Genomic DNA, 16882 nt, shown 5'->3' on the forward strand with positions numbered 1-16882 from the left:
GGTCCCCGCTGTCTCTGGGAACTGTGTGTTTCCCAGCAGGCAGCGGGGCACTTGCGCAAAGGGGCGGGCAGTTGCGGAAAGGGGCGTAATCTACGCCCCTTTCCGCAGACAGCTATCCCGGAAGTGGGTGCAGTTACCTGGATTATCCAGGTAATTGCACCCCCCTCCGCCCTGAAAGGTGCCAATTGTGGCGCCGGAGGTCCATTTTAGGGTGGACCTCCGCTTTAAGGAGAAATGTATGGCATGGTCCTGACTACCCCTGAATCTCATGGGGAGAATCAACCTCCTGAAAATGATCCTCCTCCCCGAATTTCTCTACGTTTTCCATAATTCCCCGACCTGGATGCCCAACCTGTTCTTTAAGGGAGGTGGAGAAATGTATGGGTAGCTTTATATAGGGTGGGAAACTTCCTAGGATAGCAAAACCTGATCCTACCGGTGAGATGTGGAGGCCTGGCACTCCCAGATTTGTGTGTGTATTTCTGGACGGCAGTGCTGGTCACTGTCCGATGGTGGTTTTGTGCGGTCACGAGCACATGCAGCGGTTTGTCTCGTGGCAACAATCTTAGGCTCTCTTCAGGAACTGGGAAATTTGATTTAATCGGGGGCCCCCCCCCCGAGCATACACTGCCCCTACCTCATTCCACTAAGCCCCCGTACACACAGTCGGACATTCTGCCAACCAAATCCGTTGGATTTTGTCCGAAACTGTTGCATACACACGGCCGGACTAAGTTGTCGAAAAATCCGATCATTCAGAACGTGATGACGCAATTTCGTTACGACGGGACTACGTTCAGGCTAGTAGCCAATAGCTTTGATGTAGGAATTTGATCTGAGCATGCGTGGAACTTGGTCCGATCAAAATTCTCTACACATGATCGGAGTATGTCCGATCGAACCAGTTGGTCGGGAAATATTTCCAACATGTTGGAAAATTGGGTCCGATGCAGACCACACACAGTCGGATTATCCAACAACACGGTCCGATAGGACGCATTCCGACGGATTCTCCGACCGTGTATACAAGGGCTTAGACTACACTTAGGGTATGGACTGCTGCAAAGACTAGATTTACCTGCCCCAACAGATGGTCTCCCTTCACCCCACTATGGGGCAATCCCAATCTCCCACATCTCCGTACTATCCCTGACCCTCAGGTCTGGGCTAGATATGGGATAAAGACTCGGGGGGGGATATTCTAACGGCTGACAGACTGCTTTCACTGACAGAACTCAGAACCTGATTCCGTCTACCTGGCTGGATGACATTTAGATACTTCCAGCTGCGTCATGCCACGAGAGCCAAATTCCCTACCATCCCTAAGCTAGATATGGATCCCATAGAAGGTAGACCCTAGAACAACTGTCTAAACCCTTGTCCACACCGTATTTCCACCTATTGGGATGTCACTCCTCCAGGATGGAACGCCTTTGGAAGAAGTGGAAGACCGACATACCAGATTTAGACAGGGAAGACTGGGATGCCCAGACATTAATTTCCTCCAGGGACAGGCTGATTCAAGTCAAATTCTTACACAGAGTTTATTTTACACCCCAGAGGCTACATAACATATATATGTCCTGGAGCTGCTCTAGAGCGGCCCGGTTCTGGATGCAGGAGGTTGAACTTATAAACTTTCCTCTCCAGCTGGATTTACCGATCACCCCTGGGTTGTTGCTCTTGGATATCCATGACGACGACCAAAGGCCCAGATACACCAAAATACTTCTAATAAAAAAATATATATTATACTAGAAGAGAAATCATACTTAAAGAGGAAGTAAACCCTGATGGGTGTTACTTCCTCTTTCATTCCCTGCAAAGGCAAAGCATAATGGACTACTATGCATCGCATCGCATCGCATAGTAGTCCATTATGTGTCACTTACCTGACACAGGAGCCAGCGAAGTCACCGCTGTCCCCTGTAGTCCGCCGCATCCATCTTGTTGGTGGCGTCTCGCAGCTCTGCCGCTGTCATTCAGCGAAGCCGCGATGACGTCACTCCCGCGCATGCGCACGGGAGTCGACACGCGCGGCAGCTCCATTCTTGGAAATGCCGCACTCAGTGCGCCTGCGTGTGCGACAGCGGTGCCCGTTTTCGGGCAAATATCTCCTAAACCATATAGGTTTAGGAGATATTTCTTGGACCTACAGGTAAGCCTTAATCTAGGCTTACCTGTAGGTCAAAGTGGTTTGTAAGGGTTTACAACCACTTTAAGTGGTTGTATAGTCTTTTTTACAACTTTTACTTACAGGCAAGTCTATAATAAGGCCTACCTCTAGGTAAAAAAAAAAAAAAAAATCTCCTCGCGATCGGCGCACGAGCACAGGGGATTCTCGGCTGAAAGTCCGGCAGATGCCGGACCCTGCCGGAATGAAATCTCCCGTGCGCATGCACGGGAGTGACGATATCGCGGCTCCGGCCACTCACAGCGCCAAAGAGCCGCGATACCCGGAAGACACGGTGGGGGAACATGTCAGCTCCCTCGGCGTGCATCAAGCGAGATGTCGGGGCCTCGTTCTAAAAGTATTTCATAATGCCCTTTCCCTTGCAGGTATGAAAAAATAAAAATAAAAAAACCCTCAGCGGGTTTACTACCGATTTAAGTGGAATTACCGACCCCCCCCCCCCCCCCCCCCGGGTTCTTGGGGACAGGTTATTGCTTCAGCTCCTCCTATGTACAAGCTGACTAAAATAAACAGGAATTGCCGTGAAATATATGAGCGTCTAACAACGCTGGACTACGTAGTGGGCACAGGTACCTGCTAATGAGGTTTCTGCACTGGGTGTAGCCGAACTCTCTTGCGTTCATCCTATTACCCCCCCCCCCGGGGGTGATTAGACTCGTATGCCATGTTGATATTCTACTAATCTTGTGAAGGAATGTAATGTACATAATGATAAATCATAAAAATGCCTATTTTCTTATGTTTCTCATGTTTCTATGCCACTCCTTCCTCATTATATAAAATATACAAATTAGCTTTGCATCGGGACTAAGATGGCGATTACCCCCCCCCCTCCCCCCCCGAATTAGAAGTATGAGGAAGTGAAGAGAGAACAAGCTTCAACCAACCACGCGCCAGCATCACGTTTCTGCATTCTTCTTGTATTTCAGCCAATAAGATGCACCATTTTAGACCGACCACATTTACATAGTAGCGACGTATAATCCACTGTTCTTTGTGTATAAAACTTTGGGCACCGCCCCAGAAATAATAAAAGAGAGATGAGGAAGGAATGGAACGGGGCAGACGTGTCAGAACGATCGTTTCCAGCGGGCGCACATCTCCACTTTATAAGGACCAGCAGCAGATATCTAACCTGGAACCCGGTTGAGGTTTTGGTCCATCACAATATATATATATATACACACACACATACATACACACATACACTATAACTTCATAAAATGTATCACACCTAGACGTTTCTCAATAAAAGAACATTCTGTTCATGCTAAATAAAGAGAAATCCTCGCGAGTGATCACAGAGGCCCGTCCATCACTCATAGGCCCGTCCATATCAGCCAAAGTCTGAGGCTTAGTGGAGGTGGGAGGGGCCATGCCTGGGGCGGGGATTCTTGCTTTTTTTTTCTATTCGGAGGAACAATGAAGGTGGGACTTTACATGAAGTGCGTGAGTGCCATAAGATCAAATTTGGTGAGCAATTGGGAAAATGTTATTAATTGGTTCATAAAATTAATCAATATAATTACAGTATACATTTAATATTATCAATTCCATATTCAAGGATATTGAGTACAATCAAGTAAAAATGATAAACGTTTATACAGAGTAGTATGAACACAAGAACATTTTCCACCGTACACCAAATTATGTTAATAAAAAAACATAGATTTAAGGTAGTGCTTGCCCAACAAATGACTCAGATATCCAATTGAAAAGAATGTTGATAGAATATATAAAAAAAAGTTGGTCATAATTGAAGATAAGCACGACAGTTGATAGCTCTACGCGTTTCGTGGCTGAGGTACCACTCGTCAGGAGCAAGCGCGTGTCTTCTCTAATGATAAAAAAAATAGAATAGAAATAGTCTGTTATCAGCAGACTAACAATAAAGGTGGGGCAATGAGAAAAAGAACCCACCCAGAGTACTTTCTTACGTAAAATGGTGAAGCATGGCAGTAGCCAGATGTCGGTCACCGCCAGCCCCTCAGAGGCACCATCCCCGGGAGCCCAGGCGGACAAATCAGCAGAAGCAACCCACGCGGCGCCGTCCGGCCAGCACAGACCCTCGAGGCAAATCTGCATGTAAAGTGAAAGGTTAAACAACCCTAAAAAGCAATAAGTGTCCTCAAAAAATGAACTGTAGTGATTGTGTGAAGAGGAGGCGGTGTGTGTGTGTGGATTGGAAGGGAGAAATTAAATAGAAAAGTTTTTGATTTGAGAAGAGTGCAACCATAAATATGGCAATGTCCCCAATTTTTCTTTTTTTCAATTATTGAACAGGGATGGAAGTACGTTTGCTTGCTTTATTTATTTTATGCCCAGACAGAACTCCTGCCATACACTGACCCATTGTTTATCCTTATGAGGTTAACTTATCCCTTACCATTTTATTTTCTTTACTAATGTCTCAATTGACAATATTTTGCTACCATCATAAGAGGTGCTTTCTTTGGTCTTATGGTGTTGATGGTGGTGCATTGTTGATCGCCATGCCGGTCTTTGGGTTTCCTTCACTTCGGGAGTTGTGACGCGTCTGGTGCCCCCTCCCCTTCTTGGGAGGGGTGGGGGTGTCTCCATAGCGCGTCAGCGTCACGCTTCCCTGGCCGGGCATGCGCGTCCCTCTGGACGCTGGCGTGTCCGTTCAGGTGATTTTCCACACTCGCACACGTTGGGGGCAGGGTTTGCGCCGAGTGGGTCGGGCGCAGTTGCGCCCGTTCAGCGGTGTTTTTCTTTCCCCCCCGTGTGCGGCGTGACGTTGGTGGGCGGTCCTTGTGGGGGCGCCTATAAGGGCGTCATTTCGGCTGTGCCGGCTCTCGAGGCTCCCAACACACCGGACGTCTTTTAAATTGGATGTTGACTTTCCTTTCTTTTCAGGATCACTCGCTTTATCAGGTGCTGCTCACTATATTAAATCTCCCTTTCTTCACTTCTTTTTCATTCTCTTATACCTGCACTCATTGTGCCATAGTTGTGTTTGGTTCTTTCCCCTTTTTTTTTTTATATTCAGTAATCTTGTTGCTTTCACTCTTGGGAATTTTATTTATGGTTGCACTCTTCTCAAAACAAAAACTTTTCTATTTAATTTCTCCCTTCCAATCCACACACACACCGCCTCCTCTTCACACAATCACTACAGTTCATTTTTTGAGGACACTTATTGCTTTTTAGGGTTGTTTAACCACTTCCCGACCGCCGCACGACGATGTACGTCGACAGAATGGCACGGGCAGGCATAAGGGCTTACATGTACGTCCTTGCCTGCCCGCGGGTCGGGGGCCCAGATCGGGCCCCCGCCCGGTGCCTGCGGCGGTCGGTATTCGTTCGGGAGCGATCCCGGACGAGGGGACGGTCATTCATTCATGGCCACCCCCTCGCGATCGTTCCCGACGAATGAAAATGCTCCGTGACATCACTTCCTCTCCTGTAATGTAAACACAGGAGAGGAAGTGATGTAATCTCTCCTCCGTGTTGGTATTTTTCGTTCCGACACCGAGGAGAGAGGATCGGTGAGTTGCACCAACACGACACTACACAGTAGAACATGCCAGGCACACTCACACCCCCCTGATCACCCCCCCAATTACCCCTGCCCCCCAGTCACAGTGACACCAATGCATTTTTTTTTTTTGCATTGGTGTCATTTGTGACTGTAATAACTGTTAGGGCAGTTAGGGTTAGCCCCCTTTAGTTCTAATGTACCCCCCTAACCCCCCCAATAAAGGTTTAACCCCGTGATCACCCCCCGTCGCCAGTGTCACTAAGGCTGGGTTCACATTGCAGCGGTTTGAGAACGGATGTGATTCGCACCGCACTGCAGTGCAAATCACATCCGATCTCTGTGCGATTTGAGTTCAGCCATACAGATAGTATACAGATAGTATACAGATAGTATACAGATAGTATGGCTGAATTCGCATCGCACCCGCCGCAAACTCGCACGGGACCCTTTTTTGGCCCGCAGCAGAATCGGATCGCATGGGTGTTCACACCATGCGATCCGAGTTTGCAGATCGCACTGCGATATGCGAACTGATCTGGGGGTGTCATTAACATTTCACTGACACTCCCAGCAGTTCGCATAGGGCAGTGTGAACTGCCGCCGGGAGGCATGCGATGCGGGAACCCGCCGCGGATTCGTGGCGTTCCCGCATCGCTCCAGTGTGAACCCAGCCTAATAAGCGATCGTTTTTCTGATCGCTGTATTAGTGTCACAGGTGACGCTAGTTAGGCAGGTAGGCATTTAGGTTCGCCGCAACTTTTTATAGCGCCAGGGACCCCCATATACTACCGCATAAAGCCCCCTGATTGCCCCCTAGTTAACCCTTTCACCAGTGATCACCATATAACTGTTACAGGTGACGCTGGTTGGTTAGTTATTTTTTTATAGTTTCAGGGCACCCGCCATTTATTACCTAATAAAGGTTTAACCCCCTGATCACCCGGCGGGTGTCATTTGTGACTAATAACTGTTAGGGCAGTTAGGGTTAGCCCCCTTTAGTTCTAAGGTACCCCCTAACCCCCCCAATAAAGGTTTAACCCCGTGATCACCCCCCGTCGCCAGTGTCACTAAGGCTGGGTTCACATTGCAGCGGTTTATGAGAACGGATGTGATTCGCACTGCACTGCAGTGCAAATCACATCCAATCTCTGTGCGATTCGAGTTCAGCTATACAGATAGTATACAGATAGTATGGCTGAATTCGTGTCGCACCCGCCGCACCCGCCGCAAACTCGCACGGGACCCTTTTTTTGGTCCGCAGCAGAATTGGATCGCATGGGTGTTCACACCATGCGATCCGAGTTTGCAGATCGCACTGCGATATGCGAACTGATCTGGGGGTGTCATTATTTCACTGACACTCCCAGCAGTTCGCATAGGGCAGTGTGAACTGCCGCCGGGAGGCATGCGATGCGGGAACCCGCCGCGGATTCGTGGCGTTCCCGCATCGCTCCAGTGTGAACCCAGCCTAATAAGCGATCGTTTTTCTGATCGCCGTATTAGTGTCACAGGTGACGCTAGTTAGGCAGGTAGGTATTTAGGTTCGCCGCAGCTTTTTATAGCGCCAGGGACCCCCATATACTACCGCATAAAGCCCCCTGATTGCCCCCTAGTTAACCCTTTCACCAGTGATCACCATATAACTGTTACAGGTGACGCTGGTTGGTTAGTTATTTTTTTATAGTTTCAGGGCACCCGCCATTTATTAACTAGTCTCACTAGTGTACCCCTAAATTTAGGGGTGTCTACTTTCCAAAATGGGGTCATTTGGGGGGGGTTTGTGCCATCTTGGCATTTTATGGCCTTCAAAACTGTAACGCCCTTAGAAAGCCTGAAGGCGGTGCTTGGTTTTCGGGGCCCCGTACGCGGCTAGGCTCCCAAAAAGTCCCACACATGTGGTATCCCCGTACTCAGGAGAAGCAGCAGAATTTATTTTGGGGTGTCATTTCACATATGCCCATGGCATGCGTGAGCAATATATCATTTAGTGACAACTTTGTGAAAAAAATAAATAAAATAAAAAAGTTTGTAATTTTCCCGCAACTTGTGGCAAAATATAAAATATTCCATGGACTCAACATGCCTCTCAGCAAATAGCTTGGGGTGTCTACTTTCTAAAATGGGGTCATTTGTGGGGGTTTTGTGCCATCTTGGCATTTTATGGCCTTCAAAACTGTAATAGGTAGTGAGAAGTGAACTCAAAAATTTACGCCCTTAGAAAGCCTGAAGGCGGTGCTTGGTTTTCGGGGCCCCGTACGCGGCTAGGCTCCCAAAAAGTCCCACATATGTGGTATCCCCGTACTCAGGAGAAGCAGCAGAATTTATTTTGGGGTGTCATTTTACATATGCCCATAGCATGTGTGAGCAATATATCATTTAGTGACAACTTTGTGTAAAAAAAAAAAAAAAAAAAAAAATTTTTGGTCATTATTCAATCGCTTGAGGCAAAAAAATAAAATATTCAATGGGCTCAACATGCCTCTTATCAATTTCCTTAGGGGGTCTACTTTCCAAAATGGGGTCATTTGGGGGGGTTTTGTACTGCCCTGCCATTTTAGCACCTCAAGAAATGAGATAGGCAGTCGTAAACTAAAAGCTGCGTAAATTCCAGAAAACGTACCTTAGTTTGTAGATGTGACAACTTTTGCGCAAACCAATAAATATACAATTATTGACTTTTTTTTTACCAAAGACATGTGGCTGAATACATTTTGGCCTAAATGTATGACTAAAATTGAGTTTATTGGATTTTTCTAATAACAAAAAGTAGAAAATATCATTTTTTTTCAAAATTTGCGGTCTTTTTACGTTTATATCGCAAAAAATAAAAATCGCAGAGGCAATCAAATACCATCAAAAGAAAGCTCTATTTGTGGGAAGAAAAGGACGCAAATTTTGTTTGGGTGCAACATTGCATGACCGCGCAATTACCAGTTAAAGCAGCGCAGTGCCAAATTGTAAAAAGACCTCTGGTCATTTACCAGCAAAATGGTCCGGTCTGAAAGTGGTTAACCTTTCACTTTACATGCAGATTTGCCTCGAGGGTCTGTGCTGGCCGGACGGCGCCGCGTGGTTTTGCCTCTGCTGATTTGTCCGCCTCGGCTCCCGGGGATGGTGCCTCTGAGGGGCTGGCGGTGACCGACATCTGGCTACTGCCATGCTTCACCATTTTACGTAAGAAAGTACTCCTGGGTGGGTTCTTTTCTCATTGCCCCACCTTTATTGTTAGTCTGCTGATAACAGACTATTTCTATTCTATTTTTTATTTTATTTTTATCATTAGAGAAGACACGCGCTTGCTCCTGACGAGTGGTACCTCAGCCACGAAACGCGTAGAGCCATCAACTGTCGTGCTTATCTTCAATTATGACCAACTTTTTTTATATATATATTCTATCAACATTCTTTTCAATTGGATATCTGAGTCATTTGTTGGGCAAGCACTACCTTAAATCTATGGTTTTTTATTAACATAATTTGGTGTACGGTGGAAAATGTTCTTGTGTTCATACTACTCTGTATAAACGTTTATCATTTTTACTTGATTGTACTCAATATCCTTGAATATGGAATTGATAATATTAAATGTATACTGTAATTATTATATTGATTAATTTTATGAACCAATTAATAAAATTTTCCCAATTGCTCACCAAATTTGATCTTATGGCACTCACGCACTTCATGTAAAGTCCCACCTTCATTGTTCCTCCGAATATATCTTTACAGGGACGGAAACATAGGATTTTACTAAACCATTGTTTCATTCAAAGTCCAATGGGATGGCAATGTCCACAATTTTTCTTTTTTTCAATTAATTCTTGCTTTTTTTTCTGGCCAGTATCCATTCACAGGAAGGTGGCAGCATAACCCAAGTATTGATGAGCACGACGTACCCTGTGTTGATGTGGAGATTTCACTATACGCTACGCATAATCCATGTCTTCTGCACTAATAAGCGCCCTATCAGGCGATTCAGTTCGCATTGTGCGCTATACAAGTATTTCATTCATTCATCAGTATAATGCATCTTACAAATAGGAAATCATGCGACTCGGATGAAGCAGCCACAAAATGAGCTCCTTTACTGCACCTTTCATCTTTCACATAAAAATATATTAGTCACATCTGCTCCCCACCTAAAGCCAGCATTGCGGAGACCCCATCATGGCGGAGGCCCCATCATGGGGGAGGTCCGGTCAATGAGGAGGCCCCATCATGGCGGAGGTCCGGTCAATGAGGAGGCCCCATCATGGCGGAGGTACGGTCAATGAGGAGGCCCCATCATGGCGGAGGTCCGGTCAATGAGGAGGCCCCATCATGGCGGAGGTCCGGTCAATGAGGAGGCCCCATCATGGTGGAGGTCCGGTCAATTTGGAGGCCAATTCATGGTGGCGGTCCAGTCAATGCGGAGGCCCCGTCATAGTGGAGGTTCCATCAATGAGGAGGCCCTGTCATGGTGGCGGTCCAGTCAATGCGGAGGCCCCGTCATAGTGGAGGTTCCATCAATGAGGAGGCCCTGTCATAGTGGAGGTTCCATCAATGAGGAGGCCCTGTCATAGTGGAGGTTTCATCTTTTGCACTCTCTTACCGGAGACGTTTGGGGAGGCCCATTGGCGTGAGAGTCCCTTCTTGTCTAGCCACTCTTTTCCGTATCTGAATGTTGGACACTTTGCTCTCCTTTATTTCCTGAAAGAAAAGTCACAGCTAGTTCTGAATTCTACAAGTGGCACACTTAATGCATTAAAGCAGAGCTCCAGGCAAAAGCCATAAACTCAGGACCTCCGTTACATGCCCGTCCTACAAAGCAGCCTCCAATGTGCAGACAGAAGGCTAATGGTACTCATCCATATAGCAGGGACTACAGGAAGAAACACTGTTGAAGTTCTGCTTCCTTCATCAGCCCCCTCCCCCAACCTATGAATGAAGTACCAGCAGCACATCGCTTGAGCTCCGTAGTACCCCCTCCTCTTCGTAAGTTTCCACCAATGGACAACAATGTGAAAAGCAGCAAAGCCCCAGTTGGCCCTTCATCCTCCAGTGCTGCTGTGCAGGGGAGTACAGGAAGATAGTATAACCACACACGTGGGTTTTCATACCTTTCACTGCCTAACATCTGCCTGGAGTTCTACTTTAAATGTCCAGCTTCTCACCTTGCACTGAGAGAGAGGATTAGATTCCTCTGCTGAGTCAGCGCCCCCCGAACTCCTCTCCGTCTCTCTCACTCCATCCAAACACCGGCCAGGCAGGGAGCTGGAGGGAAGGAACACATGACAAGCGGGATGAGGGACCACCAAGAGGAAGGAAGACACCCAACACAGAGAGACCTCCACTGCAACTAGAAGACCCCCACACTAAGAGAGACCCCTGCTGAAACCAGGAGACCGCCACACAGAGAGAGATCCCTACTGCAACCAGGAGACCCCCACATAGAGAGACCCCCGTTGCAACTAGGAGACACCCACATAGAGAGACCCCCATTGCAACTAGGAGACACCCACATAGAGAGACCCCCATTGCAACCAAGACAGAGAGAGAGCCCCACACAGAGAGAGACAGACCCCCACACACACAAAAAGACCCCCGCTGCAACCAGTACAACGGCCCCTCCGCACACGCACGGGTAAACAACGGCACCTCCGCAGTCCACATACTATACAGCCTGTGGGCTGATCGGATGATGCAATGTATCTATGGTAGATTGGAGGCTCCATACCCAATGGCGTACTGCAGGACACTCTCCGGCTGGCAGTTTGTCCAGAGGGCAGATGGGTGCTTCTCCTTCCTCAGGCAGGTTAAAGAGGTAGGTGACAACTGTAGATTGCGGAATTCCTCTATGGTGCCCACGCTGTGTCTCCTTTTCCTGGAGATCTTGGCTCTGCAGGAACACACGGGGACATCCGGCTCTGCGGTCTCTAAGCTGAACCTCCGTGGACGATGGGGCAGCAAGGGGCAGGACAGACAGCGCTGAAGGGGTGGGCGGCACAATGTGGAAACAGGACTGGAAATTTCAATCTTCAACTGAAGGTTCATGTCTGTGCTGGAGGCCGGGGGGAGGGAGTTTCGGTTATCCTCGGCCTGCATTTGGGATGGAGTATCAGAGGAAGAACTGGAAGGATGAACTGCAGAGTCCTCTCCACCTGCAGCAGAATTCTCCTCTGCAGGGGAGACACTAGGAGGCTGCTCCACAACCTGCTCATCTTGGTTCCCCCGATGACTCTTCTTGGGGGAGAAAAAAATTTCAGCAAAGCTCTCCAGCTTGGTCCGGACACTCTGGAAAAGCGGGCCAAGACCCCATCCGGGAACTTTCACAGGTGGAGACAGGAGAGGCGGTGAAGAACTGGACGGACTGCAGGGGAGAAGATCAGGGGGAGGCCCTGTGGGTTCTGGAAGGACAGGAACATCTGCAGACAAAGGAAATAAAGGCAGTGACAAGGAAAAGGTCCAGAATGTACTAAGCAGAGCACACTCTCTGACATGGGAAAGCTCCGGAATTTACTAAGCAGAGCACACTCTCTGACATGGGAAAGGTCTGGAATTTACTAAGCAGAGCACACTCTCTGACATGGGAAAGCTCCGGAATTTACTAAGCAGAACACACTCTCTGACATGGGAAAGCTCCGGAATTTACTAAGCAGAACACACTCTCTGACATGGGAAAGCTCCGGAATTTACTAAGCAGAGCACACTCTCTGACATGGGAAAGCTCCGGAATGTACTAAGCAGAACACACTCTCCGACTTGGGAAAGCTCCGGAATTTACTAAGCAGAACACACTCTCTGACATGGGAAAGGTCTGGAATTTACTAAGCAGAACACACTCTCTGACATGGGAAAGGTCTGGAATTTACTAAGCAGAACACACTCTCTGACATGGGAAAGGTCTGGAATTTACTAAGCAGAACACACTCTCTGACATGGGAAAGGTCTGGAATTTACTAAGCAGAACACACTCTCTGACATGGGAAAGCTCCGGAATTTACTAAGCAGAACACACTCTCTGACATGGGAAAGGTCTGGAATTTACTAAGCAGAACACACTCTCTGACTTGGGAAAGCTCGGGAATTTACTAAGCAGAACACACTCTCTGACAAAGGAAAGGTCTGGAATTTACTAAGCTGAGAAGACTCGGCCCTACCTTGGACATCACAGTGGCTCTGAGAACTGACACTGCTGAGCACAGAACAATCACCAGTCATCGGCGTCCTGAAACCAAGCAGAACACATGAAGAAGAACAATGGCCGTCCACATAAAACACTGATGAGACGGTGTATCTGGGCACTTACCTATCAGTGGGCGGAGACTGTGTGCGAACCTATGGAAAACCACAGAGATTTAGTTCCAGACAGGAGAAGGGGGAATCTTTGTGCTGCTGTACTACCATGACCTCCTCTATTCACAGACATGACCCTCACCCCTGACATCATACAACCTCGTCCATTCACAGATATTTCCCTCACCCGACACTGTACAACCTCCTCCATTCACATGAACCATTTGTGACAGGAGTCACCTTGGGCGGAGGGCTTGTGGAACCCAGCTTACCTTGGAAATCTCTGGAAACTCCTTGTCCAGCTCCCCGACCCTCCTATGTGTAAGTAACCCTATGTCTATTAGGGGCACAGGGTGACCGAGAACCCCAGTTGGTTCTGCACTAACCAGACTCACCACACGACCACACCGGACTCAGCATTTCATGTTACTCCCGTTATCCGGGGTTCTATATGTGTGGTTTGTGATGAAAGTAATATTTCTCAACAATATCCCTCAAGAAATGTATGAAGATGAATGAATTCCACCTTTCTAACTGCTGGACTATTGTATGAGCTCGGTCTCAGACTGTTGTAGACTCTTTACTAGGTCGTTTAAGGTGTGGCTGTATTCCATTGTTTCGGTCTGCCTTGGGAGAAAAGTATTATGGGATGTATGTGTGTACTGGTACCGTGCAAATTAAGGTTTTACAGAGGAGATACTCTTGAGGACGGGGGTCCGTCTCACCATCCTGATTCCTGAAGCACAGATCACAAAGTCGGCCATAGTAGGGGCACCTATGTGTCAATATATGAGGCTATACCAGGGGAGGAAGCAGCGTGTACAGATATATGACAATAAGCACTTCCTTCCTGAGGCAGAGGATAACCTCTCCCCATTATTGCTGGGACTACACCATGGACCGCTCCCTATACACAGATATGACAGGGATGACATGTTCAGTGCTTTACTTCCAGGATGATCACATGACACGACTCCTCCACTCACCTGACATGAAACGTCATGCAGTTCCACAAACAAGACCCTGTTAGCTGTCCTTTCCAAAGGTGATGCCAACAGGCAAGCGCAATGCTCGCTCCAAGGTCTACGGTATCTGGATGGAGTGGTTGGGAATTGGGTTCCATGCTGGACTATTGCCCGGCGATTTCTGGAGGAAGGAGTCTGTATTGGGGAGCCACAATAGGCTATTTCCTTGTCACTGAAAGGAGGAGTCTGTATTCCGTGTCTATGCTGGGATTTTTCCCAATGTCTGGAAGAAGGGGTCAGTAATGGGGCTCCACGTTGGACCATTTCCTTGTGGTCAATGGAAGAAGGGGTGTGTAATGGGGCTCCACGCTGGACCATTACCTTGTGGTCAATGGAAGAAGGGGTCTGTAATGGGGCTCCACGCTGGACCATTTCCTTGTGGTCAATGGAAGAAGGGGTGTGTAATGGGGCTCCACGCTGGACCATTACCTTGTGGTCAATGGAAGAAGGGGTCTGTAATGGGGCTCCACGCTGGACCATTTCCTTGTGGTCAATGGAAGAAGGGGTCTGTAATGGGGCTCCATGGTGGACCATTTCCTTGTGGTCAATGGAAGAAGGGGTCTGTAATGGGGTTCCATGGTGGACCATTTCCTTGTGGTCAATGGAAGAAGAGGTCTGTAATGGGGCTCCATGCTGGACCATTTCCTTGTGGTCAATGGAAGAAGGGGTCTGTAATGGGGCTCCATGCTGAGCTTTTTCCTTGTGATCTCTGGAAAGGGGAGTCTGTAATAGGTGCTCATTCAGGGCTACATTCCCCCGATCCGTAGAACGATTGGTCCGTATCAGGGGTTCACGCTGGTGTACTCTGGCCTGACTTCTAGATGGTGTGCTCTTTAATGAGGGATTGTGCTGGAGTGCTCTTTCATGATATCCGGAAGCAGAAGTCTGTAAGGATGGCTTCGTGTCTGGGGTGACCTCTTTCTTCTGGAGGGTAGGTGGAGTCTGCCAGTCGTCGGGCGAAGGACTGCAACACAGAAAATGATTCATGTTCGGGTATAAATATAATGCATCCAAGCCCTACAGCATAAAACAGTTACTGCCCATCACCCGCCTAATGCCAGCGACACCTAGAGGTGAGAGTTTACACACTGTACTATATCTGCCCTGTCTGGGGTACTGCCCATCACCCGTCCAGTGCCACCTAGAGGTGAGTCTGTACACACTGTCTTAGATCTGCCCTGTCTGGAGCACTGCTTTCCTCCATACTCACCCCTATTTTTCTGCACAATGCACGCGTCCTTTAAATCCTCTCCATACAGTGCCCAATCCCTCTGCAGCCTCCTCTCCATACAGTGCCCAATCCCTCTGCAGCCTCCTCTCCATACAGTGCCCAATCCCTCTGCAGCCTCCTCTCCATACAGTGCCCAATCCCTCTGCAGCCTCCTCTCCATACAGTGCCCAATCCCTCTGCAGCCTCCTCTCCATACAGTGCCCAATCCCTCTGCAGCCTCCTCTCCATACAGTGCCCAATCCCTCTGCAGCCTCCTCTCCATACAGTGCCCAATCCCTCTGCAGCCTCCTCTCCATACAGTGCCCAATCCCTCTGCAGCCTCCTCTCCATACAGTGCCCAATCCCTCTGCAGCCTCCTCTCCATACAGTGCCCAATCCCTCTGCAGCCTCCTCTCCATTCAGTGCCCAATCCCTCTGCAGCCTCCTCTCCATACAGTGCCCAATCCCTCTGCTGCCTCCTCTCCATACAGTGCTCAATCCCTCTGCAGCCTCCTCTCCATACAGTGCCCAATCCCTCTGCAGCCTCCTCTCCATACAGTGCCCAATCCCTCTGCAGCCTCCTCTCCATACAGTGCCCAATCCCTCTGCAGCCTCCTCTCCATACAGTGCCCAATCCCTCTGCAGCCTCCTCTCCATACAGTGCCCAATCCCTCTGCTGCCTCCTCTCCATACAGTGCCCAATCCCTCTGCAGCCTCCTCTCCATACAGTGCCCAATCCCTCTGCAGCCTCCTCTCCATACAGTGCCCAATCCCTCTGCAGCCTCCTCTCCATACAGTGCCCAATCCCTCTGCAGCCTCCTCTCCATACAGTGCCCAATCCCTCTGCAGCCTCCTCTCCATACAGTGCCCAATCCCTCTGCAGCCTCCTCTCCATACAGTGCCCAATCCCTCTGCAGCCTCCTCTCCATACAGTGCCCAATCCCTCTGCAGCCTCCTCTCCATACAGTGCCCAATCCCTCTGCAGCCTCCTCTCCATACAGTGCCCAATCCCTCTGCAGCCTCCTCTCCATACAGTGCCCAATCCCTCTGCAGCCTCCTCTCCATACAGTGCCCAATCCCTCTGCTGCCTCCTCTCCATACAGTGCTCAATCCCTCTGCAGCCTCCTCTCCATACAGTGCCCAATCCCTCTGCAGCCTCCTCTCCATACAGTGCCCAATCCCTCTGCAGCCTCCTCTCCATACAGTGCCCAATCCCTCTGCAGCCTCCTCTCCATACAGTGCCCAATCCCTCTGCAGCCTCCTCCTCCTGCCCGTATTCTCCTCCCTCCATGCAGTCTCCTTCCCCCTATGTAGTCTCCTCCTCTTCTCTGCAGTCTCCTCCTACTCCTCCCTGAAGTTGTCTCCTCCCTCTCGTCATTCTCTTTGTATTCTCCTCCTCCGTGCAGTCCCCTACCTGAAGTCTCCCCCTCTTCCCACTATGCAGTCTCCTCCTCTCTTCATTCTCCTCCTCCTCCATGCAGTCTCCTCGACTCTGTAATCTCCTCCTCCCTGCAGAAGCCTTCCTCTCTGTAGTCTCCCCCCTCCTCTCTGCAGTCTCCCCCCTCCTCCTCTTCCCTGCAGTCGCCTCCACCCTGCAGTCTCCTCCTACCCCATGCAAACTCCTCCTCTTATGTAGTCTCTTCCTCCTCCATGCAGTCTCCTCCTCTTATGTAGTC

General features: G+C 48.9%; 1 protein-coding gene across 1 annotated transcript in view; it reads right to left on the minus strand.

The window, feature by feature from the left end:
- Positions 1-16882, minus strand: part of LOC143981289 (uncharacterized) — a 28497-nt gene that overhangs the window by 10134 nt on the left and 1481 nt on the right. The window contains exons 2-7 of the mRNA XM_077479088.1: positions 13958-14960; positions 12985-13013; positions 12836-12903; positions 11413-12100; positions 10850-10949; positions 10288-10385 (exon numbers count right to left, since the gene is read on the minus strand). Coding sequence (XP_077335214.1) covers positions 10288-10385; positions 10850-10949; positions 11413-12100; positions 12836-12903; positions 12985-13013; positions 13958-14960 — 1986 coding nt within the window. The remainder of the gene's footprint in view (positions 1-10287; positions 10386-10849; positions 10950-11412; positions 12101-12835; positions 12904-12984; positions 13014-13957; positions 14961-16882) is intronic.

This window comes from Lithobates pipiens, unplaced genomic scaffold, assembly GCF_037356315.1.
Source record: "Lithobates pipiens isolate NorthernLeopardFrog02 unplaced genomic scaffold, aLitPip1_a1.2 Scaffold_133, whole genome shotgun sequence".
Lineage (NCBI taxonomy): Eukaryota > Metazoa > Chordata > Amphibia > Anura > Ranidae > Lithobates > Lithobates pipiens.